The sequence below is a fragment of the Amblyomma americanum genome, chromosome 1 (genome assembly GCF_052857255.1).
Source record: "Amblyomma americanum isolate KBUSLIRL-KWMA chromosome 1, ASM5285725v1, whole genome shotgun sequence".
NCBI classification, from domain to species: Eukaryota; Metazoa; Arthropoda; class Arachnida; order Ixodida; family Ixodidae; genus Amblyomma; species Amblyomma americanum.
Genome location: NC_135497.1, coordinates 283855943 through 283880647, shown reverse-complemented (window position 1 = coordinate 283880647; position 24705 = coordinate 283855943). Strand labels below are relative to the sequence as shown.

General features: G+C 43.9%; 2 protein-coding genes across 3 annotated transcripts in view; one reads left to right on the top strand and one right to left on the bottom strand.

Moving 5' to 3' along the window:
* Positions 1-17776, bottom strand: part of LOC144115202 (eEF1A lysine and N-terminal methyltransferase-like) — a 34669-nt gene extending 16893 nt beyond the window's left edge. Inside the window, exons 1-6 of the mRNA XM_077649474.1 lie at positions 17562-17776; positions 17218-17446; positions 16818-17026; positions 16533-16668; positions 11291-11409; positions 3158-3301 (exon numbers count right to left, since the gene is read on the bottom strand). Of these exons, the coding sequence (XP_077505600.1) occupies positions 3158-3301; positions 11291-11409; positions 16533-16668; positions 16818-17026; positions 17218-17446; positions 17562-17653 (929 nt within the window). The 5' untranslated portion in view covers positions 17654-17776. The remainder of the gene's footprint in view (positions 1-3157; positions 3302-11290; positions 11410-16532; positions 16669-16817; positions 17027-17217; positions 17447-17561) is intronic.
* Positions 17777-18195: 419 nt separating this feature from the next.
* The window catches only part of Rop (Syntaxin-binding protein Rop), a 40340-nt gene continuing 33830 nt past the window's right edge, over positions 18196-24705 (top strand). For both annotated transcript variants that reach the window (XM_077649472.1, XM_077649471.1), the window contains exons 1-7: positions 18196-18307; positions 19103-19234; positions 20286-20362; positions 21864-21942; positions 22035-22138; positions 23220-23368; positions 24176-24260. In XM_077649472.1, the coding sequence (XP_077505598.1) occupies positions 18280-18307; positions 19103-19234; positions 20286-20362; positions 21864-21942; positions 22035-22138; positions 23220-23368; positions 24176-24260 (654 nt within the window). In that variant the 5' untranslated portion in view covers positions 18196-18279. The remainder of the gene's footprint in view (positions 18308-19102; positions 19235-20285; positions 20363-21863; positions 21943-22034; positions 22139-23219; positions 23369-24175; positions 24261-24705) is intronic.

Below are 24705 nucleotides of genomic sequence, written 5' to 3'. Positions count from 1 at the left end.
GCTCTCGTGCAGTGGCCAACGAAGCTGATCTGTTCACGCTGCCGCGGGTTCGAATCTCAGTTGGGGCAATATTTATATATTTATTTATGGTTTGCCCAAGGTCACTATCAAGGTCAAGCATCACACAACCTTGTGAGGTAGTGCTTTCGCGCTAAAAGCCAATATCCCCTTCAGCCAAGGTCGGCTGCATTTCCCGAACACTGCCATCTTAATCATCACTGATAAAATCATGGATCACCATGAAGCTGGAACTTGCAGCAGGTTAATTCACGGCAAATTTTCATGAAGCTATCCATATGTAAGAATACTATGTGACTGATCAGAGCCTACATGGGCAAATTTTTATGAAGCTGTTCGCATGAAAGAACACTATAGGACTGGTCAGAGCCTACACACTCATCAACTACAATAGCCGATAATGCAACAGGCAATGGCCTGTCGCAAATGGTTTTCATGCATGAACATCCTTCTGAGTTTAGGGGGTTGATTAGCAGACACTAGGCAAAGTTTTTGTGATGCAGAACTTTAGCGAGATAAAGTATAATCAAACCTGGATATAACAAAATTGAAAAAAAGTCCAGGATTTTTTGTTACATCCAGCTTTTCGTTACACGCAGTTTCCGTTAGAAGACTTGCAAGAGCAATATCAACTGGAAACCAAATAAGAAATAAATGCAAGTGAAATCACCTTGAAAATGTTTACGTAAATCCCCGTTACTTGAAGTCACAACCACGGAGAAATGTTTTGCGATCATGCTGATAGCGTGACTGCGGCAGCAGCCATTGCCACCTCCCGCAGCTCATGCAACATACGCCACTACAAGTGGGGTGGGGAGAGTTGGGAGGCAGGGCACCATGGACAAGCAAGAGGAGAGCGCGCACGGTCATGCAGCCACCACTGCCAGACCGACCGCGGAGGCACCTGCTTCTTCCCGCAAGGTCCCTCTCTCGGTCTGCCCGCCACTGCTGACCTAGTAAACGGCCTCTTCACCAAGCATCGCCGGTGCTCCCCGTCGTTCCTGCTACCAATGTGCGAGAGCTATCGACACTGGAATCACGCGAGCAACTGCGCAGTGGCAATAGGCACATACTGCTCGTTCCGGGCCTTCTAGAGTGAAAGCTCTATTCTGTTAGATAAACCACTTGCAAGATTTTGCAATGCTTGTAGGTTTGTGCCATCACTGTCGACGGTGCCGCCATCCCACAACATCGTTTACACTCCTAGCACCCTCACTTGGCCGATACTCCCGGCCATACCACCTCACTGGCGTGCTCCGTCGTCCCTGCTCACAATGCACAATGGCCACTGGCATTGGAATCACGCATGCAACTGCAGAGCGGCATTGGACGCGCGCTACTCGTGCCATGTCTTTTCATGCGGTTATCTTTGAGGCTTTCATGTGTCCTACTCAGTTTACGAATGTTAAAACCCTACCATTTACGATATGAAAAACAGCATGGTAAGATAACATTGTGCGGCTGCCGATAAGCGGCAGCGGCCTAATAATGCTATCGTGATCTACTCTTAAAGGTGAGGCTTAAGCATTCTTTAAGATTTTTTTTTTTTCCCTGCTTTTAAGCATGAACTGTAATAGTGCCACGTATGATGCTACAAAAGCAAAAGCAGCGGAGATGCACCAAAGGCACTGCAGCACAGAGTGTTGTGTAAACTGCGGCCGCTTGTTGCGATTGTAGACGTTTCTCTCATGTCAGTTTGTGCATTATTGTCAAAAAATTTTTCTGACATATTTCATAACTCGGAAAAAAGGTAACAGATGTTGGCGTGGCGAGTTCCGTTATATTGAGGTCAACTGGCTAAACACCTTCGTTATATGGAGGTCTCAAGCACACATGCTTCAATGGCAGCAGCACTGGCGAATTGAGGAACTTCGTAATACCAAGGAATTTGCTATATGGAGGTTCGTTACATCCAGGCTTAACTGTATGTGCGTTCTTTTCTCCTTGAAAGCATGCCTGTTCAGCACTCCTGCCCGTCTGCAGTGCAGTTTTTTGTTTTTTGTTTTCTGTGGCTACCCATGTGCATGCCGGGTCCATCGGCCCAAGCCACATAATATGAACTGAAAATTTCTCTCTTAGTGCCTTGAACATAACAGTTAGCCCTTGTGAACTAAACGTCAGCAATTCCCTATAGTTCAATTATCTCACATCTGACCACATTATCTCAGAGTTGAGATAATATGATGACAATGATGAGATATGATGAGATGAGATAAACCACTGCCATGTGACAATGCTTTTCTTAGAATGGTGAGACTCCCTCCTCTGTTTTCAGGTAAGCATGCCTGTACCACCAGCTTTGCCCAGACAATGCTCCAGCCACTGCAAAACATTATCACGACAGTACCTGACGATAAACATCAAGAGCACACATCACCACAGACCAAATGGACCTCACTGCACTTCAATGAAAACTCAGTTGTAGACTCTACATACAGTATAAGTCCTCTGTGCTTAAAAGTGCTGCTTCAAGTAACTATGACGAGGTGTAAAAGGCTGGAATATATTTCACAGCAGGCTACCTTTCATATGAACAGGCTAGGGAACCTCGAAAATTTGTTAACCTCATAAAACAGAACAAAAAAAAAGTGAAGTCAAGCAGTGGGATTGCAAGAGGTCTTGCATCAAGTACACAGAATCATGGTGATACAATCACAGTTAATATAAATTTGTGAAATTCCTTGCCCAGAGTGCATTGTGTACAAAGTGCAGAAGTTTGGTTGTTCAGAACACTCTTCTATAGATGATATGAATGTTTGGGCCACAACTGCACCTTGAGCACTAAGCACTGCCTGCCCACTGCCAATGTCCGATCACCAGTTGAGCAGTATGCACCGCAATCAGTCAGCGGTAGCACACAGCCAAAATTAATTCCTGTTAGTTGCAAACAAATCTGCAGGAATACATTTGCACAAAAATTTTGAGCATTTTGGATGACACAATATTTTTCACGAACCCCTGAAATTCGTATCATTGAGATTATACTGCATTTACTCTCAAACCACAGTATGTTTCCCCAAGATGAGCATAAGGCAAAATCTGCAGAGAGTCAACTGTAGCTGGAACCAAGCCATGCTGGCATTCAGCCATGTATGGTCCTGTTTACACTGCTTAAATAACACAAAGGTGGCGCAATCACCTGCCCTGGGGAGCAAGGAAGATGGCAAACTTGATGGGTGCTGAGGAAGTTGGGGGCCGATCACAGACGAAGAGGCGGTAGCGAGGCACACCACTTCCAGCAGCGCACAGCTCTAACATGACCTCATCGTTGCTTTCAAGCCTCCTACAAACACCAGAGGAAAGCAAAGACTGCATAACAGAAGAATCAAAGTCACAAAAGAATAACAAAGCAAAAATAATTCTAAGTAGAACCTCACTGTTAAATTTTCGACTTGTACGATTTCCCGATTCATTCGCACAGAATTGTGAGCAGTAAAAACGTCCCATGAACTTACACTGCTTTTTTTCCCATTTTATACATTTCTGGATATTGTAAATTCCCAGTAAGTATGTTAATAATTTTGCAAATTGTGGTTGTACAACAGATTTAGCCACAAACAAAAGGTATGCTAAAATTTAAGCAGGCTGAGCAGAACCACAGTGAGGTAGTCAGCCAGTTGCCACAGCAGCTTCTCTGCAGTGCGTAAATGCTATGGGACAAAACATTAAAAAATAATTTTTTTCTTTAAATGCCAAGGGCGACAATAGAGAGGCCCCAGTTACTTCTGCCCTTGCCTTCGCTGGACTGGATATGTTGTGAAGTTTCTTTTATGCTGGGGTCAATCAAAATGCAGATAGGTGCCTACAAGCACAAGAAAACGTGCACATCGATCTTTTCAGTACGTGAAAAGAAATAATTGCACATTCTTGAGTCACATTTTTAAAAATCTCAGTGGTTTTGGATGGTATGTTTCCCTGGATAATACACATTTAACAATTATGAAGAAAGTTCCACTGCAGAAGGCAGAAGTGGTTTTGCACTAATCATACTTGACCTAGTACGTACCTTTAAACAATGGAGTTTTTTTAAAGCTAAGCCCAGCACAACAAAGACAAATATTCAACCAATGTGTGAGCTCTACCAATGATATTTGCTGGAAGTTAAAACGAGTCTGAATACATATATTACCATAAAATTCATTCACAAAAAGAACACCCACTTCCTTGTTCTGTATGAAGCCAAGTGCTGCAGCATACAGTCGAGTCTGGATATCAGACCCGGATATATCGAATTATTGTTTGTATCAAACAGCCAAAACATCCCCTTAAAAATTCTACGCAGAAATAGAGCACTACTGTTCACGTTTATCAAACTCCCGTTCAGCGGAACATTGATACATCGAACAGCACACAAAGACGCGAGTTCGATCCCGGCTGCAGTGGTTGAATTTCGATGGAGGAGAAATTCTATCGAAATTCTAGAGGCCCGTAATGTCAGTAAACGTTAAAGAACTGTGGTCAAAACTTCTGGAGCCCTTCACTACAGCATCCCTCATAGCCCGAGTTGCTTTGGGACATTAAACCCCCCTAAACCTAAACTCGATGTTCAACAATTTAAACTCTTCACAAGTGAGATCCTTACAAACATCAACTTGCAAAAAACAGCTAAGAATTTTATTGGTTATGCTGATCGCTTCATCATACAATGCATGCAGCAGCAGTTCAAAACGCTGAAACAAAGTTAACAAAGTCAACAGAGACCTCCCACATTTCATACAAAAATTCCTGCGGGAAGCAAATCGTTCCTGCTTAGGTTTCCCTATAGGCAGTAATACAGTGTGCCACCACAGCAACTCAGTCCTTTTGAAATTACGGGCTTCAGTGTAGGAGAATGCTCTATGAAAAGTTCCAGGGTGGACATAGCTTCAACCAGTGAGTGTTTACATGATGGAAATAGATGTCTTCAGAAAGACCAAGGCACTTTTGGTTTGTCTAAAGCAGCACTTCACAGTTCTTAAAAAAGCGATAAATGTCCGACAATGTGCCCTCAACAGTGTAACCAAATGCTTAAATGCTTGTTGTGAAAGCGTTTTGCATTTTATGCAGCAAAGTACATTCCCCAATAAAACGGAGAGTTGAGCGAGTTGGTACATACTGCTGGGAATAACAGCGCGTAGACGCGTTGTTATTTGTCTGTTATTTGCGCTGTCCCTCGTCTACGTGCTGTTATATCCAGCAGTACATTCCCCAATGTTGACCAATACTGGGTTAGCATTCTGCTTTAAGCTTTTCATTATGTTTGGGCCATCACTGTAAAATGACAGCATGTTCTTTCTTGGCAAGCCATGAATGGCTTCCCGCACTCACTCTGATAGATAGAACATCTGATGTCGCAGAGCCCAAGTGAAAGGAACAAAGGTGTTCTACCACAACTCGCTTGCATGCTTCTGAAAATTACAACATCCAGTTGCTGACAGCGCTGCTCTGGGATAAAAGTTTCATAAACTTGAGCTGTCCGGCTTGTTGAACTCACCAATCAATATTTGCTTGAAGTATGACCCAAGACCACTGAAGGAACATTTGAGATTTTCTTGCTTACGCAACGAAACTCTCTGTCATTTCTGAACCGAGAAACATAATGGCACAATTGCCATTGCTGTGCTTACCCAAGAGCACAGTATACCGGTCAAAACTACCCCTAGAACAAAGTATGTTTAAGCCAGTGCCACGGAATCTGCTACCAAGATAGAACCATTTTGCCAGAAAATGTAAATCCTGTTGAGCCCCCCAAAAAACAAAGTATGCTTCAGCCAGTGCCACGGAATCTGCTTCCAAGACAGCAGATTCTAACTGAAAACATGAATCCAGTTGAGCTTTGGTGTCAGGCAATCTCTTGAGGACACCACACTCATCCGTTTGCTGTCTGGAGATCTCAATGTGCTTCTTATTCCTTGCATGCCTTTTCACGGCAGTTACACTGTGCTGAGCACAATTCGTGACTGCATTACAAAAGGTACAAAATGCTTGTTCTTAATTGGGACCTTTCTGACACGAAGTGGAAACACTGTGTCCATTTTTATCAAACTCCCTGAATACTTGAACACTGAATTTACTTTGGTAATCTAGAAAAGAGTAATGTAAGCTTGAACCGATGTCTGCTCCAACTCTTGAATACTGTGACTGAATAGTTATTGGCAGCATATAACTTTAGTCAACTGAATACTCTCCAGGAATAATCTTGTAAAAAAGCTTTGATGTCCGCAGCTCAGAAATTAAACTATGAGTTGACATGGTTTTCATAAGCAGCTATCCATATTCATCCGAGCAGCAGACCACAACTTAATATTCACGAACATTTTTTTTTTCTTGGAATAGTTTCTCTTTTTGCACAAACTTTCCATGCTGACTGAAGCAACCACAGATGGCTTGTGTAGTTATGCTCTGTGCACAAACAAGGGGCACAGTTCACTTAAAGCGTCATATTCCAAAATAATGGTGCTGGGTTTACTGCCGAGTGTGTTTTTGCAATGTCAGTGCAAAAACATGTGCTTGCTCAACCAAACCAAAGAGAAATGATGCAACGTTGTTAAACAAACACAATGTAAAACCATAAAAAGCATATGAATGCCACCATAAATACCGGTGGCATTAATTAAACTTAATCCAAAAGAGGCACCAACGATAAAGATCGAAAGACAGCATATTGACCATCTACTATTACAATTGGGAAGACAGAAACTTATAAGGGTAACAATCAATAACACCTGCAAGTTTCTATTCCATGCTCTAAGAAGCCATGATAATACATGTTCAAATAGTGATTTGGAAAAGCTGCTACTGCTGGACTAATACCCCTGTCACATGGGCATTTTGAAGGCCTTCGAACTAGTAGTTATCAATTTAACAGTTAAATGAACACTACTATACAGGCAGCTCCAATGGCCATCGAGTCAATAGTCTATTGAGCCAGTGGAGCAGCATGAGCAGCGGCAGTGTGCACTCTCACACGCAGAGCACTCTCAGCAATGCGCCGGAGAATAAAATTAGAGCAGTACATAATTACTGTAAAATTATGAAACTTCAAAACAAATTAATTTGCAGTGAAAGAGACTGTCCGGGCACCAAAACACAGCAGCAAGCGTAACACCATTGACGCCAGTGGTACAGTACAAAAATAATCGACATTAGCTTTCTCAAACGTGTGCAAAGGCTGCTGCATTTTGTCCAAAAGAACAAAACTTATTTAAAGAGAGATTAACATTTTAATAATGAATAAACATTTCATTTTTAACCTTTTCAGGCCAAACTCCTGGGCTAGTTGCTTGAATGACTCCAAAACTACTGGCAGCAAGGATGACGCCACACCACCATGGGGTGAGATGATGCAATCCCTTGAAGGCGATTGATTTTGTCGTGTAGGCGCACACAACTCCTTCGATTTCAATCGCGACTAAAAATCTCAAAGGCTCTTGACTGAATAGCTAGGCGTGTGTGAATAGTGGTTTTTTGGTTCGAAGCAAATCTGAAGCGGACAGTATTTTCTTCAAATAATTTAGAAGTGAATATTTTGAAAATTTCAGGCACACAGAAAAAGTAGGGCGGCTCAATAAGTATCCTCAAAATAAAGTATTTTTCAAGCATACAATGCCATCACATGAAGCAAAGGGAGAATGCACTGAAGCTTTGTCACACTCATTGAAGCCGTGTCGACTTTCTGCAAAAATGGCCATCGGAAACTGGGGGAGGTGACCTACATAATGTGCCGACGTATCTGTGGGGTGTGCGACCTATACTCCATCCCAGTCGTTACTCGCAGCACTACCAAAGCTGCGATGAGTGCACAGGCAACGTTCCGAAGCTGCGGAACATAGTGCCAGTATAAAGTAGGCACACTGGCCTATGGGATAGCGCGGTTTAAAGTGCGCATGCGCGGAACGCTATTTCATACCAAGCCTTATTGTATGCTCCCGTTACATACACTATTTCCTGAGTTCCGCGTGCGTGACTCCTGCATGTTCTAAAACATCATTTCCAAAATGGCGGCGCCCTTCGAAGCAGGGCCTCTCGCCTCGGACTGAATTTCTTGCTGTTACTGCCGTTTTCAGGGCATTCAGTGGCCATCGATCAGCCATCAAGCTTTCACTTCGCCCCATCTCACCTATAATAAAACGCATGACCAATAAATTTGCTTTATTTTTATTTAGACCGCCGATTCTGCCGCTTTTAATCTTAAAGAAGAGCAATATTTGTTTGCAAAAATGCTTGCCGTTCCAATCACCAGATGGCGCCACAAGGCTGGACTTATCGGTGCATTTCTGGTTTGGTTTATAGGGGTTTAACGTCCAAAAGCGACTCAGGCTATGAGGGATGCCGTAGTGAAGGTCTCCGGAAATTTTGACCACCTGGGGTTCTTTAACGTGCACTGACATCGTACATTACACGGGCCTCTAGAATTTCGCCTCCATCGAAATTCGACCCCCGCGGCCGGGATCGAACCCGCGTCTTTCGGGCCAGCAGCAGAGCGCCGTAACCACTCAGCCACCGCGGCGGCTACAACATACCTTCCACTGTGCCATTACCTCATGCACTGCAATGGAATGGTTCTGCTATTTTTAAACGTAGTTTCGTTGACCAAAGGTATTAAGAAACGCAGCACTTCATACGACTGCGACATAGAACGGGCAATTTTCCATATCGAGTAAACACTCAGGCCGCAGAATCAAAAGACGCACGCTGCTACAAGCAATTTTCCTTCTAATGGTCTCCTTTTTACGCGTTGTTCCTGTTCAGTCAGAATAACGAATCAAGCAGCACCTCACAGTTCTCAGCGTGCAACCAAATTCTATCACATAACTTATTCACAACGGTGCTGACGCAAAGAGTGCAAGGGGCCGAATCTAAAAGAGTGTTCCAAAAATGTGTTCCAAAAAGGGGACCACAGGATAGTAACAAATTTTTAAGGCACCCAAGTTCATCATCATCATCAATATTATCAGCCTAACTATGCCCAGTGCATCTCTGTTGGCATGCGTTGAAGTAAAAGTGAGAATGTGACAAATGGTGTAATGTCATATAAAATGCACGCTTACCTGCATACCCGACTACCATAACATACCATACCTTGTCTACGTACCATAAGCGTGCATACACACGGTTAGGGTGCATAGGCAAGGTTGATTTACACTCTTTTCTAATCATATCTCCGTACTTCGTGAGCAAACAACACGCAGACAGCTAGGCACAGAGGAACACATTTAACGCCCTCTCCTGATTGGCTCCTGATTGATATTACCGATATGGATAGCGGAAGCTCGGGGCGGAGGAAAAAGTTGGCGATGATGATGATGATGACCTGCGGCTTAGGGCCTCATCCGTTGGTGGCACCTGGAAGCTCCTGTGCACATGTGTGGCCTCCATGATCAAGCGCACCGCTGCTCGCAGCCGGAGTTGATCGTGGAGGCCACGGCGCATGCATTTCGAAGGCTATTCCCCCGCGCGGATCGCGGAAAGTTTGGGTGCAGCCCTTTTTTTTAAACATTTCCTTCTGGAAAACAGGGTGCGGCCCATACGCGGGTGTGGCCCATACACGGGTAGGGCCTTTACAGGCGTTTATACAGTATGTTATAACCAGCCCCTTATTTCCTCATCCCTGCCTGCTCAATAGTTTGGCTCTGAGAGTCTTGATTTTATGACAGCATAAGTGTGTTCTCGCACAGCTGCCACCCTGTGTTCAATCATGTTCCATGTGGCACCCGCGGTATTACTATATATGATACACCCATAACTATGAACGTGACGCTGATGAACGCTCTCAAGGCTTGCTCACACGCAACATAAATATGCTCGAAAGTAGAAGGTTGAACAGTCGCTGCCATAGCTCAGTTGGTAAAGCACTATACACGGCCTATAGAGGTCGCAGGTTTGGATCCCACTGGCGGCATGTGGCTGTTGTAACAGCAACAACAGCTTTAAGTACACATTCTTGGGTTTCGCGTCAATGTAGTGTAGCAGCAGTAGCAGTAGTAACCAGTGGATGGTTACCATGGGAACCATCGGGAGGATGGCTACTGTGGAAGGAAGGAGGTGGCTAAGGTGAGAGAAAAGGAATGCGTAACTGGTGGGTAGTTACCACCGGGACCATCCAGAGGGTGATTACGGTGTAAAGAGGAGGGTATAGAGAAAGTGAGGAATGTACAACTGAAGGGTGGATGGCAAGGCAACCACCCTCCACCAAGGTAACTATTAAAGGAGGAGGGTAAGACAAGAAAGCAAGAATGTGCAAGAGGAGAGGGATTTCCATGGGAACCACCTGGAGATAGATACACTGGAAGGAGGACAGTTAGCGTGGAAGGAGAGTATGGCAAGAGCAGAGTATGTAACAGGAAGATGGTTACTGTGAGAACCATTCAGAGGAGAGAAGGAGGGTATGGCGAGAGTGGAGGAATTTGCTAACAGTAGGTGGTTGCCACAGGAAAGACTCAAAGGGTGGTAAGAGTGGATAGAGGAGGGAAAATAATACCGCACCAGCTGTCGCTGAATCTCACACTACAAATTGGTAACCGCCCTGCAAGTTTTACTTTCTAATCAATTAACTTTCAGGCAGAAAGCTAAAAACTGATCAACTAATTTCCCGCTGATCAACACCATAAATAAAAAAAATTACCCCACGCCTTCCTTGCTTTAGGTGGCTGTTGGCTTCCTTTATATTCATGAACAAAGTTAGTCAAGGAAGTCCCAAAGGGAGCTCATGTAAAACACCACATAGAGGGCATGCAATATACAAATAATCGTGCAGCAAATGCTATGAATGGCTACTGAAGGCTACTAACTTTCATAAAGACAGTTGTAAAACAATACAAAAATACTGCCCAATAAGTGGCAACTACTTAAATGTAACACTGATGCAGTAAAGTTTGATTATGTAAATACAGCGAAAAAATGAAATTTAATCTGACATTTGCATATAAGCTTTCAGCACCTTCTGAAATGAACAATGATCACATGATTTAGTGGTTCTTTGCCACTACATTGAAAGGTGGCACCAGCAACAGTGGACATCACACAATGGCTGTTCCTTAACTCATATGGAAAAGTCACAGCAAGACACAAAGAAAGAGCACCCTTTATACTCTAGTTGTGAGCATTACAAAGTATACAGGCTGCTCACAGTAACATATTCTGCCTTAATTTTTCAGCTCTCTACACTCAAGAGGTAGCTCAAGCCTCGTTAAGTGGTTGCCACAAAGGGAAGAGAAAACAAAAACATACATATGCCCAAATCAATGCATTTCATATGAGTGTGAAATGAACAGCATCCCTGCATGTTTATTACCGTCTGGCCATGTGATGCCGAAGGAATGCATACTGCTGCAATGAAGACACCTCACTGCATACAGTGGAGACAGGAACACGTCTTGGTTTCAGATCGGGATCAAGAGCCAGTTCTGTGACCTGCACATAATTATACACAAGAGAAGTGTATAGGTGAGCAACTCATCAAAAAAAAAAAAGAAACGAGACGAGACAAAAACTCCTTTTTTCAACCGAACAGATACCAAAAAAGTCAAAACTTATATTGAACTATCCCTTACTTCAGGCATTTCGAACACAGAATTACTCAATGTTTACGGTATGCTGCGTAAATCATGAAACTCAAAGGGAGCTTTGTGGTGTGTTATGTGTGATGAAATTTGAGATCTCCATTTTGAGACCCTGCCCGATATTATTACCCTACAGTAGTGTATCACACGCATTACATGATCACATCCAACCCTATTATTCATACAACTGATGTCACAACTACATATTATCTGCGCATATACTTACTGATGCATTTACTACAGCCCCTGCATCATTTACCCGAGACTGTCGTAGCTATCTGTATATCATCAAGAGTCCTTTCCACCAACCTGCTTTGCACTACCCTGTCAAAACCTCCAACTTGACAATTATGCTTAGCTTAGCCCCACTGCCATCTATCTAAAAACTGAAGGAATTCCATCGCCAACCCGTCCATACTTCCCACTTGTATTTCCCAAATGCATTTATTCCAAGGCTGTTGAAGCTATCCCCCCCTCCTAAATCCTCCTCATCTATCCACTACAAACAAGGTGACCACACAGCGAAAGTGCAATCGCTAAAGCTCTCTTCACCCACCCATTATGCAGCATCGTGAAGCGACCGCCATTATGTAATCCACACACCAACTCTGGCATGAGCACAGCAGTGTCATCCACTGGCCGCTCCACTAACCATATTGTGCACAATGACCCTACCAATTAGGCACGGCATGACTGCATTATGGTGCCACATGTCTGCCTGTGGCATAAGGCTAGCAGAAACAGCTCCCGCTATAATACCCATCACATGGGCAATCTCAATGCCCACTGAGTCTCCCGCTATAATACCCATCACATGGGCAATCTCAATGCCCACTGAGTCAATAACCATTGAAATTTTCGAGGCCATTCAGATGCACCGCTGCAGTACAGCAAATTTCAATGATCAGTGAGTGAGTAGCAAGATGCGATCCGACAGATGGCACTAGGGGTAGCAATATTGAAAAAAAAAAAAAAAATGAAGTGAAGTTGAGTAAAACAAGCCGAATGTTGGAGTAAGTGCTATTCTAATTGAAACAATTTTCAAAAAAAGCTGTTCAAATACTTCAAAGTTTGGCACAATCTAGAGACAGCGATGGCGGGGCGACGATGGGCAGTGATGCGTACTTAGTTTCAGAAGCATTAACTTTTCACCGGCGAAGCTGCCTAAGATCAGTGACAGTCTTTGTCGTGTTCATAGCTACTGTCGTTGCAGCATTTACATGGCACTTCTTGGTCTCGTTTGTCGCACAGCACGCTAAGAGGGGAAAAAAAATAGAAACAAAGCAGAATGACGCAACGCTGCACAAAAACAGCATCAGTTTGTTTACATCTGACTGCCAGATGTTCTGCGGAGCTGTCATTTTTACTACCGAAAAAAAAAAACAAGTTTACGAACTGGCTAATTTAGTCTAAAATTTTGCCTTAAATTAAAGAGATAATTTTGTTTATTTAGAGTTTGTATAAGTTGTTTTTTTTCAACATATGGTGAGTGCAAGGTTGTCCTCAATGTCCCTTGAGATTCCAATGACCATTCGCGAACCTCCATTGAGTCGATATCCATCGAGTTCAACGGTCACTGAAAACCATCGTGTGGCACTGGCCGATCACCACCGAGTACATGTCTACTGACTCAATGGGCATTGAAACTGCCCGTGTGACAGGGGTACAATAAAAGTGGACAGCTGACAAAACGCTTGGTATGTTGCTTGTCCAAACAAAATTGGGGTGGAGGGAATGCTGAAAGCTAACAAAGGGAGTGGAGCAGGCAGTGCTTTGATATGCAATATTCAGAACACAGGCACAGCAAGAAAGGAAGGATGGGTGTGTTCAGGCAATCAGAGCACCCACCAAGATTGTAATAACACCCCTCCTCTGCCACGTCCACTCTCTTTCTATTCTATTCAAGTGTAGCCAAGTAAAACAACCATTGAAAAAAAAAATACATATCAAACTACACTACTGCTTATCATGGGAGAGTAATAGAATGCTCACTACAGTACAGTCTGAAAAACTGCACGGCATAGAAATATATAGAATATGATAAAAAAGCACCCCACTATGAAGAGAAACCCACAGCACTGAATAATAATCATGCTTTTGAACTGGTTTGCGACATACATATTATGAACTGCTCATGAGCCAATGCTCCCGGATATTGCATACATCGTTATGACATGTTTCCTAGAGGCTGGTTTAAAAGCCAAGCTCTCCAGCAGTAGAAGTTTATCCTGCATTACTTGCATTTTCAACACAAGGCACTCACTCTTAATAGAATGCGACAGTATCACCATATGGCAGAAAATGACCACCTAACCAAGGCCTAGAAAATTATTTTCACATTATCTTTTCTTTATCTGACAACAAATTACAAACTCATAAAGAGGCATTCACACAACTCATGCCCCACACACTAGCAAGCTTAGCTCACCTTACAAAATATGCCTGCATATATACCAGCAAAGGTGGCTGCAAAGCTCTACCATAATCTCGCACGACAGGACATGAAGCAGGAGGCGCCACCTGGCTGGCTGCGTCATTCATCATCAAAAATCTTCAGAAATTATAATGTAGTTCTTTTATGCCTCACGTCACCTATATTGAGCTTTAATGTCACAGCCATCGTTCAGCTGTTGAAATTGAAACCAGAGCAGCATGACAGAAATTCGACTCTAAATTATTTACCATCTGCAGCCAAACATAATGTCAAGATCCATGTATACTAATGCCTCACACATCATTACACAGTAAAAAATTTGGTGTCCATCTCATTTAGCCCCCTGGAGGACTTGGCGAGCCAGGCTTCTCATAAGCAGACTGTCAATTATGGCTCATGACGAGTCCAGCTTGTTGCATTTTCCTGGCACTCTTGTGTCCAATTTAGCATTTTTGGTTTGCCAACAGATGGCAGCACGGGTCCTAATGCGCCAACTCAAGGGGCGCTAAGTGACTTGCATGTGGACAGTCAGCGTGCACCCCCCTTTGTTTCTCCCGCTCTCTCCTACTTTCTCTTGTACAGGGGCGATGGAAAGAAATGCGAACAGAGCAGAGCCTAGGCGCTCCGCTGCTTGCATTTCTTTTCATCACGCTTTTGCTTCGGTGGCAGCAAAAAGACGCTATAGTCGTCCGTGATGCATTCTAGGACGACTCTAACTCCTTTCTCTTACCATCCAGGTAAAAGTGCGATGAAAAGAAATTCGAACAGCGAAATGCATAGGTGCCGCGTTGTTCGTGTTTCTTTCCATCGCAACAGTACATTTCTTTTTGTTTCTTCTTTTTAAGTAATGGCTAGGTCAAAAAAAAAAAAAAAAAACACGCCCATTAGGCAGTTAAAGAGACACTGAGGGCAAATTAAAGTTGGCCTATAAGAGGTATTCACTGAGGCCGTGTTAACAGACAGCGTGAGCATCGTCGTGGCAAGCGCGCCATGTTGGCGGTCGTTTCACACCAGCTCGTGCAGTGTCGCAGTATGCCGTGAGGTACCCAGCATGAATTGTTAATGATCCGTAACATCTTTGCACGTTGTTAGATGCGTCAACGTCGATTTTTCTTTGCGGAATGTACATTGTGCATGAAGTTTGCAGCAGCATTCTTCTGTGCTGTGATATAACCGATCTGCCTACTGTCACTTGGCTGCAAAACTGACTGGCTGCACTGCACGCAAGAATGTACACGACTTGCAGCCTTTAATATCAGTTGATAGCTGTCAGCTACTCATGCAGGACGTATCATGTATAAACAGCACATGATTAATTACCAAAATTCCAAACCTGGCACCGTTGAAACTGATATTTCCAGCGGCTGTAGTCCGCAAACTGCTGAAGCTTCACAGACGGTGTTTCAACAGAAAGGCAAAGCATCATAGCTGCCCTATTTATGCGACAAAACGGTTGAGCAAATACTGTCATGCACTTGTAACACGAACGGAAGACCTAGCGAGAATGTTTTGCAGTTTTGATTGCAGCAGCAATGTGCAAGACCTGGAATCTATAGCCTGGTTCACAGCAGCGCGATGTGCAGCAATTCCACTAAATTGAGTAGTAGCACGTCACTTTCAGCAGATAGAGATGACAAGTTAAGCTAGCTATACGAACTGACACATTTAATTACTCTCCTCTCCAAAAACGGCACTTCGGCTGTCGGCACCTTCAGCATTGCTCTTGGACTCGACCGCGTGTCAAGCAATTGCACCCCGTCTAGATTTGTATGCTTTAATTCCTTGGCCAGTCGGTAAACTTAAGCCGTGCACAAGGCGGGCCTCGATTTCGGTCAATTCAACGCGCGGCAGCACACCACGCTGGCGCCTCCACATTCCTACGGGTCGACATTTTCACAAAGTGGAACCTTTTCAGTGTGGCTGCTTTTTTCTGTTACGCGCAGTTCACGGTGTACCCACTCGGTCACACGGTGTTATGGGTTGGGCAGAAATGATCTGCGGCGGGACGCGAAATACACTCACATTTCACACATCACCAGCAAGTTAAATGCTGCGGCTGGCTGCGGCGACCACGTGCGCAACCACCAACATGGAGAATGCCGCGGCAGCTGCTAGCGCCCCTTGCGGATGATGTCATGTGAATACGCCCTATATCAATAGATTACCGCATTCTAATGACAAACATTCTACTTTCACTAAAAATGAAGCTTTCACAAGCTAGAAACGCCCGAAAAATGAAACGAGTCCTTCAATTTACTCGTAAAAATGAGGCACACCTTCTTTTTCGACAGTTTTCACTGCATGCTATAATGTAACCTGCGAGTGCATGACACAGCAGTGATCGTTCAAAAACCAGTCCTGAAATGTTCAAGTACCCGATTTTAAACACTCTGCAACTGGCCTCTGAACTTCCTTGACCTTTAGTGGCAGTGTAACAGACGTTTACTTACCAGAACACTTCAGGGCACAAAGCATACAACAGACCACAAAATTAGAACCGAAGAACGCAAAATTTCAATAGCCAAACAAGAGCACTTAACTGTTTCGAGCCCCGGTAATCGCTTCAGCTTGGTGAAGACCACCACGAACACAGGAAGCACTAGCCTCGATGTACCTTCATCCACCTTTTCAGCATCCACACACCGGTGAACTCGAATTACCCAAGTCCAAGAAGGGCTGGAAAACGTGAACAAGATAAACATGCTGAGCTGGCTATTTTTATGCTACCAGACATAGAGGTGCGAATTACCAAAATCTGCGCCCATGAAACAGCAGGTCACGGCAAATTGAAAGACGGTGTAGGTTGCCGCAAAAAAACTGCTTACTCTGAGCAAAACCACTTGAGCAACGCTTCCAAGACGTGTGTCTGCAGCAGCGAAATGCACACAAATCGGCCGCCAACCCTGAGAACCCTAGACACTTCAGCAAGCACTGCAGACAGTTTCGCAATGGTGGTTTCATCACTGTTCGGAGTCAGAGCATCCACTGTCCCCTTGTCCAGCACTACACTGAATTCTTCGTCCTTGTACTGCATCTGCAAGAAACAGATGACGGAAGTTAGTCTGACGACACACAACTCAAACATGTGCACCACACCTATCGAAGCTATCACCCGTTCATAGACGCTACTAAGACTCAAATACTGCAATGAACTTTTGAGCGTTCACACGCTCAGGTTTAGTTATCAAGTGTTTAGTTATCAAGTGAAGAACAAAGAGGACAAACCTCAGCCGCATCCATTTGCTGAAACTGAATGTGAGGTCGCGTCTTAGCGTACTTGTGCTTCATTTGGCGGATGACCACGTCGCTAATATCGATGCTGACATTGTTCGTGTAGCCGCTGTCATAGAGGTCTGCACTCAAACTCGAATTGCCGCAGCCGACAATCAAGAGCTTGTCAGTCTTTTTCAGGTAGCTGCATATCGTCCCTGCGAGCTGCCAATACTCCCCATACCTAACCGGAAAGATCAAAGTGATATTAGTGAGACAAAAAGAAAATGTAAACACACAAACGCGACGCGCACTACAAACGCGCTACAATCGCCTGAACGAGATGAGCAAAAATTCACCATTCAAAGGCTGCTTTTCCCCGTTTCCGGAAAAACTCGTTCCAGTACTTCTCACTGGCGAACTCTGATGATGTCTTCGGCAAAAGATTCATGATCGGCAGTCATTTAAAGGGAGCACAAATGACTGAACCAACACCGCTTCCGCGAAACCCGAAGCTACCTGGCAAACCGCGTCTCAAAGCACGTGTAGCAGTACGACATAGACGTTTAAGAGACAAGTTGGACAAGCGCAGACCGTAGGAAACGCAAAGTTAGAAATTTGATTCCGTTAGAAAAGGTTAGAAATGGGTTGGAAGATCTTTCCTTTGAATCAGCATTTCAACGGAAACGTGACATATGATGGTCACTTATTTATAACGTACACGTACAGACCCAGAAAATTGTAATAAGACAGTTTCACTTCTCACTTCTCCACTATGCATTAACAGACTATGACACTGGGTGCCCTGCCGACCAATAAGAAAAACAACTGCAATGAATTAATGTACCGGTAATCTTTTTCTTTGCAGACTAGTGAAAAAAATTTTCTGCCTAAAATATATTGCAACTCAAGTCTCTAATGTGCGCAAATTATTTTTATACACCTAACGTATTGCAGTATGCAACTACGGGCACACTACCGCACCGGCCACCTCGCGTTCTGATTCGCTGGCGTCGAAAGCTTGCTTGACGCAGATGTGTGACGCATTATTGACGATACGACGAGTAGGGCACCGTAATGGCACTGAAGAGTGTCGTCGGCTTGAGTGAGTAAACTTTGCTCTTTATTTAAGGAAAGTATGTTTTGTTTGGTCTTCTGAATGTCTCAACAAAGCGTCACTATTCGGCGGTAGATATCCACATTTTAGTTCCGTCAAATACTTGAGGCCAGTGCATGAAAAACCACAGGAGCAGTTCACGCCCATCTTGGCTCTGTTGCATCTTTGACGGACGCCCACATATTAAAGTGCGATCTGTGGCGTACTGCTCACTGTTACCGATATTCCACGTCCATGTGAATGCAGGCATGAACCGTATCGTGTGCTCTTTCGTGCCATTTGATTTTGGTGCTGGAGTTTTGAGATCGGAAACGCGGGAAGTAGTTAGTTTCGCCGTGCAGTTGGGTGTGTTCGTGGCTCTAAAAACGGAGCTTCGCTGTGGTCCCTCTGTGGTTCGCTGGCATAAACATCGGCGACACAGAATCCAGAATGCTGTGAATTGCTAGTCCGAGATTATTCGTTTCAAAGGGACACGACGGTCATTGCATTACATTTGCGTCATTCTTCCTTATTGTCTCGGCTGTTTATGAGCACACCGGCTGTAGTGCTTATCCCGCGTCTTGACCGGTGCTCGGCGCACAGCTGGCTTTGAAGGCAAATTTCAGTTCAGTGCGTGCGCATACAGTCTAGGCTAGATATTATACCGTGTGCATGTGGGAAAAACGAACGATTAACACTCGTGTCGAGCTGAGGGCGTACATATGCGCATTGCTTGGGCCCATGAAGCGCAATCACGGGGTCTTGTACTTTAATGTGTGTCTTGAATTGTTTGACGTCTTCCAGAAATCACGAACGATGTTATTCGCGCGGTCAAGAAAAAGGGAGAATGGAAGGTTCTTGTGGTTGATCAGCTGGGGATGCGGATGATATCCGCGTGCTGCAAAATGCACGAACTCGCTTCAGAAGGAATAACGAGTAAGTATATCTCGGCTGTTTCTACCCTTCTCAATTTGGTGTGACATTCTTCTCGCTAATGTGCGAGAAGTGTGTTGGGCTACCAGGTTGGGGGTGCTGAATGGAATTTTTTTGCAAATTTTTTGCACAATGTTAGTGGGCCCATAGGTAGATCTAGTGTCGGGTCCATCATAAAAAAATGCAGCAGCCGGAAACGAACACTTCTCAAATCAATAAAATAAGTACAGGGTCTCCCCTGGCCTAGTGCTCGGCTCTTCTGAAGTGAAATCAGTTCTGTTCGGTTTTATATTTTAAAGGCCCCCATTTAACGGTGTGTTACATAAGGAGTGGGATTACACTTGCGTATCAGAAAATAAACAGCAATTATTATTCAGCTTTGAAGATGATCAATTACATGTTCTTGGAAAGCAGATAAGGCGATGGCGACGTTTGTCATAGGGTAGGTTGTTCCAGTCCGTAGCTGCTCTAAAAAAGAAAGCAGAAAACGTGGTAGTATGGATGCTTGGATCATCGATCCTCGAGTGACCAAAATTAGGCTTGTGCAGTAAAGCCCCATTGTTGCCCTCTCATTTACTCGCAAAGTCAGAGAGCCTAAGGTGAATCCAGATTTGCCCAAGATTGCAGTGATACTCTGAAGTGAACTTCTTTTGAAATCACTTACAGCTAAGACTGTTGAACATGTAAGTCTGTTGAGACATGCTGGTTAGATCATTTGAATTTGAACTTGCAGTCAGAACAACCCCCATAGGAACAAAATAACACAAACCACCTTTGCAGGCTGAAGTGTTCAAAGCTGGGTTCGCCCCCAAAAGGGCACAGCAGTGTTTACGGAGCCTCTTCCATGTGCACACCCCTGAGGAAGCCGGGCACTGGGCTGTGGGACACTTGTATCAATTTTTATCAGTGGGTTTAAAGCCAACCACCTCCTTCAGCTGAGGTGGATACCCAACCACTAGATGTTTCATATGACTGCATTAGGAATCTTGTTAGGAGTGGCAAATATGATGAGAGAAAACTAACAAGCCTGCTCAATTTTTTTCTTTTCACACAGTTGTTGAAGATCTGAACAAGAAGCGGGAACCTTTGCCAAACATTGAAGCTGTGTATCTTATCGCCCCAACAGAAAAGGTCTGCTATTCAAGTTTAAATTTTCCCCAGGGACACTATTTGAAAAAGCACAATCAGTGATGTATTACGTGGCAGCGTATACAGCTCGTTCGGTCGAAAATCCTTGGGCATTGTAGCAGTTGTGCGCACCGCGCTTCGGAAATATTCTGGGGCTGCGTAAAAATCCACACACACTCAATGAATAAAAAAAAACTGGTCTAGGCCGGGAATCGAACCAGGGCTTTTGGCATTTGAGACTGGGACACTTCCGCTCCGCCACGACGGCTCGACGTTTCAATGTGAATAAAGGCACGTCTAGAGAATGCATGGGTTTCTTGGAAACGTATCTTCGAGATCTGTACTGAGGCGTACATGAGTAATTATGAGCATGTAAATTACAGATGTCGTAATTAAGCGAGTACCATGCGTTTCCTGTAAATTTCCTCCGTGCCTGGCGTGCAGTCGTAGCGCCATCGTGTGGCAACCACTGCAACACCCCCTTCGCCATGCACGCTGCTGGCCCGGCAGGTGGCACGCACGTAGGTGACCTTTCTGCTCCAGAGTAGTGTTGTTCATTTCTGAACAGGTGTGTTGGAACCACAGCTGTCTACGAATGCTAGTGTGGAGCAGCATCTGTGTTGTTTTCTGAGGCCTCCTAGAGAGACTGAGCGATTTGTCCATCGGGCAAGGTGCTGGCGTTCTGTGGACTCCCAGGCAGTTCTGCAACACGCTGTCGTGTTCCACTCTTAAAGGCGAAGCTTAAGCAGCCCTCCAATTTTTTTTTTACCTGTGTGTTAAAGAGAAGCAAACCATTTTTGTATATATTTCAGTGACTTAAGTTGATATGTGCAGTTGCTATCTGTGAAGCCCAGTTTTGTTGCTCTATGCCAAGTGTGGTACTCGCTACTGCAAATACTCAAGTCAGAAAAATTTCCATATTGCTGAAAGCGGGATGAAGCCTCCTGTTGTCATCACTTTTTGCAGTGACCACGGTGTATGGCTAATTGTGCATCGCTAGCTGACCAGAGTTATGGAGTGGTTGTCTGAGAAAAGGAGTAGATTCAGGAGGCCTCTGCACTTTACTGTGTTAGAGAGTGATGTAGTTACTGTTCAGTGTAGCCCAGGAACAGTTTGGCTTACTGGTGATTGTGCATACTTCACTGAATGCAAACATTTGTTAGTGACCATAAAAACAGTCTTCACATTTTAAGAGTTCGACTGAAAGTTTTTCCTCATCTCTGAAATGATTGTATGCTTTCTTTTGAATAGCATGTTTGTCATAGGAGCTGGTGACGTTTGATATCTGTACAAACAATAGCAGCAGTTGCATCACTTCTTTTATGCATGCATAGGCGTTATGTGCGCAGCTGTGCTCTGTTGTGGTTGCTTCTTTTCTAGGCACTGTGAGTGGCTACCAGCAGCCAAAGCATTGATGTGACTTCATTGGTAGCTTTGCATTTTTGTCAGGGACAGTGTGTTAAGAGCTGCAGTTACATGGCAAAATTGTTTCTTTACATTATAGTCAGTTCGTGCCTTGATGTCGGACTTCCCTACACCAGCCCGACACATGTACCGGTGTGCGCATATTTTCTTCACAGAAAGTGAGTGTCAAAAGCCAGAGTCAGCCTATTTATGGCAGTCTTTAGCTTGCAAGCTCTGTACCTGCGTGAAATAATGGTGTTTGGTTTTTCAGAATGCCCAGATGACCTGTTCACGGATATATGCAAATCACCCCTGGCAAAAGTAATAAAAACTCTAAAGGAAGTCAACATTGCTTTTCTGCCTTATGAAAGTCAGGTGAGTGTTAAGACGCTTTTTGACTGACATTCTTCTTTTTTTTCCTAATGTTGCATAACTAAATTGGCACTAGTCCTAGATATTGGAAGTTGTTTTGTCATTTCTCACATAATATTCTTGCTTTGTGGCACAAATTTCTGTAGAAGCTTAAACCTGCAGCAACAAAATGTTTTAGTGTTCCGGCCATGGCTTCCAGGCCTGTAAGCAGGAATCTTCCTACATTCCCGAGTTTGTGAATCCTGGTTGGCTCCCTCAGTGTAGGCAAGTAGAGATCAGAAGTAGCTGATCTGGGTTCAGATGTTGTTTGAGGCATACTGGGGCCAGTCACTTCCCTGTATTCTATACATCAAGTCTAATGTAAGCAGCAAACTAAAATTTAGTGGTAGACCACTTTAATGAGTGCCCGCATTAATAAGTAGGCACAGTTTATAAATATATTACCAAAGATTTATATTTTGGTGGACAGATTAGTGGGTGTGTTCATTATGGCTCTAAATACAATATATATTCACCTCTTCTCCTGGCGGCTTGAGGTTGCAGCAGCTTCATGCACCTGAGCTTGGCTTGTGTCCCTGAGTATGTCATAACAAGCCCGTCATTTCCCTATCCTTGTCTGCTCAGTAGTCTAATGAGGGCCTCAGTTCTGGCAGTTTTGATGCCATAGGTAGCATAAGAGAGTTCTCCACGTGGCACTTGAGGGCATGCCATGTCCGCCAGTGTGGACCGGGTGGTGGTGCTGGTGACCACTCGCAGATAACATAACACACATAACAAAAATACTCAAAAGTAGAAGGTTGGACAGGGGCTGCCATAGCTCAGTTGGTAGAGCACTGTATGTGGCAGACATAGGTCATGAGTTTGGATCCCACTAGTGGCAAATGGTTTTTTCTTCTACTCTCTAATAAATTACCTTTCATGTTTAAAATGACTGCACCACTAATTTCCCATTGGTCAGAAATCAATCCTACTATGCTTTCCTTGGTTTCAGTGACTGTTGGCCTCTTTCATATCAGCTTAAAGTGCTTACTCTGGCGACTGCATTCTGTAAGGCTCATTGTGGCAAAAAATGCTCTTTCTGCAGGTCTTCTCTCTCGACTCTCCAGAGACATTCCAGTTCTACTACAACCCCAACCGCATCGGCGAACGCACTTCCAACTTAGAACGCATTGCGGAGCAGGTGGCAACACTTTGTGCCACGCTGGGAGAATACCCGTCTCTGCGGTACAGGAGGTGAGGTGGGGCTAAAACATCTACAATTAGCCACACTACCAGGGTTTTCCTTTGCACTTTTTTTTTTCATATACTTAGCACAAGCAGGACATGCTTCTGACATGCCTTCTGTAGTAGCGTGAAAGAAAAGCAAAGAAATCCTGCCAGTGACATTGTTGCTAATTGTCCGAGTTGGAAGTGTCAAACAATTTGGGCATATTTACCTGTCTATTGGAAGTCTGAATTTCTAAGGTTTTGCTGCCCAGCATTCTATTTTTAACTGCCAGTTGTGTCAATTGAAGGATTTCATTTGCTCACTCAGTTTGCGTGACCACATTGCAGGTTGCATACAGTTAGGCTGTGTAATCAAGCGATATACATTTCAGTTGCGAAGACTATCCACTGTTTTGAAAAAATAAGGACAGCAATGTTTACCCATTTATCTTGTCCTGAACACTTTTTTTTTTTAATAATAAGTAGATGTTTGATATTCGAAGGTGTTTTTGCCTTATATTCATATTTGATTCGTATTTGAAAGTTTCAATATTTGAGCACCCCTATTTATTAGTGCCCTTAATTTCAGAATCAATTTGAAACAGGAGTGTGAGGCAGAAATTTTATTTTGTGTTAGTATTTCAGAGTGCTCTTTGATACAGCAGTGGATTGCTTCACTCCTCTTAATATACTATTACATACAAAGTTGAGGTTAGCTGTGTTTCATGACTGCAAGTTTTTGTCTGACTGGACACAGTGCATAAATAAGCTTGGTTTATTGGAAAGCATCATGTATCAAGCACAAATATGGTTATTGCACCATCATTTCTGCAGTGATTTTGACCACAACGTGGACCTGGCTCAGATGCTGTATCAAAGACTGGATGCCTACAAGGCAGATGAACCGACCATGGGAGAGGTGAGCTGCTTTAATATATACTAGAAAAGTAAATGGCAGCAGGGATTCGGGCAGTGTTACTTGGTAGAAATCTAGAAGTTGAAACGTGACTTGCTTGTTTCAGCTGCTCCACTTCTTTTGTTCTGCAATTGTGATGCTGCACCGTTTGCACACAGAGCGCAGGGGCTGCTGTTGAAATTCTAGTATAAGTAGATGGTGCTAAGAATAAAGTGATCGACAGGGCAGTGCAGATATTGCTACACAATGCCAGAATTTTTGTGCAGCTTTAGCTAACTGTTTTTTTTATTGATTGGATCTGCTGAGTGGTAGCTCTAAATAGTGTACTGCCAGTCTCTTCCAGTGTGTGTAGTTTCTGTGCTGGTTGTGCTGGTGAACCTCTGTATAACCCGTTTAAAGCTTGGAATGAGCCCTTCCTGTCCATTGTCTTCGTATTACAATTACTTTG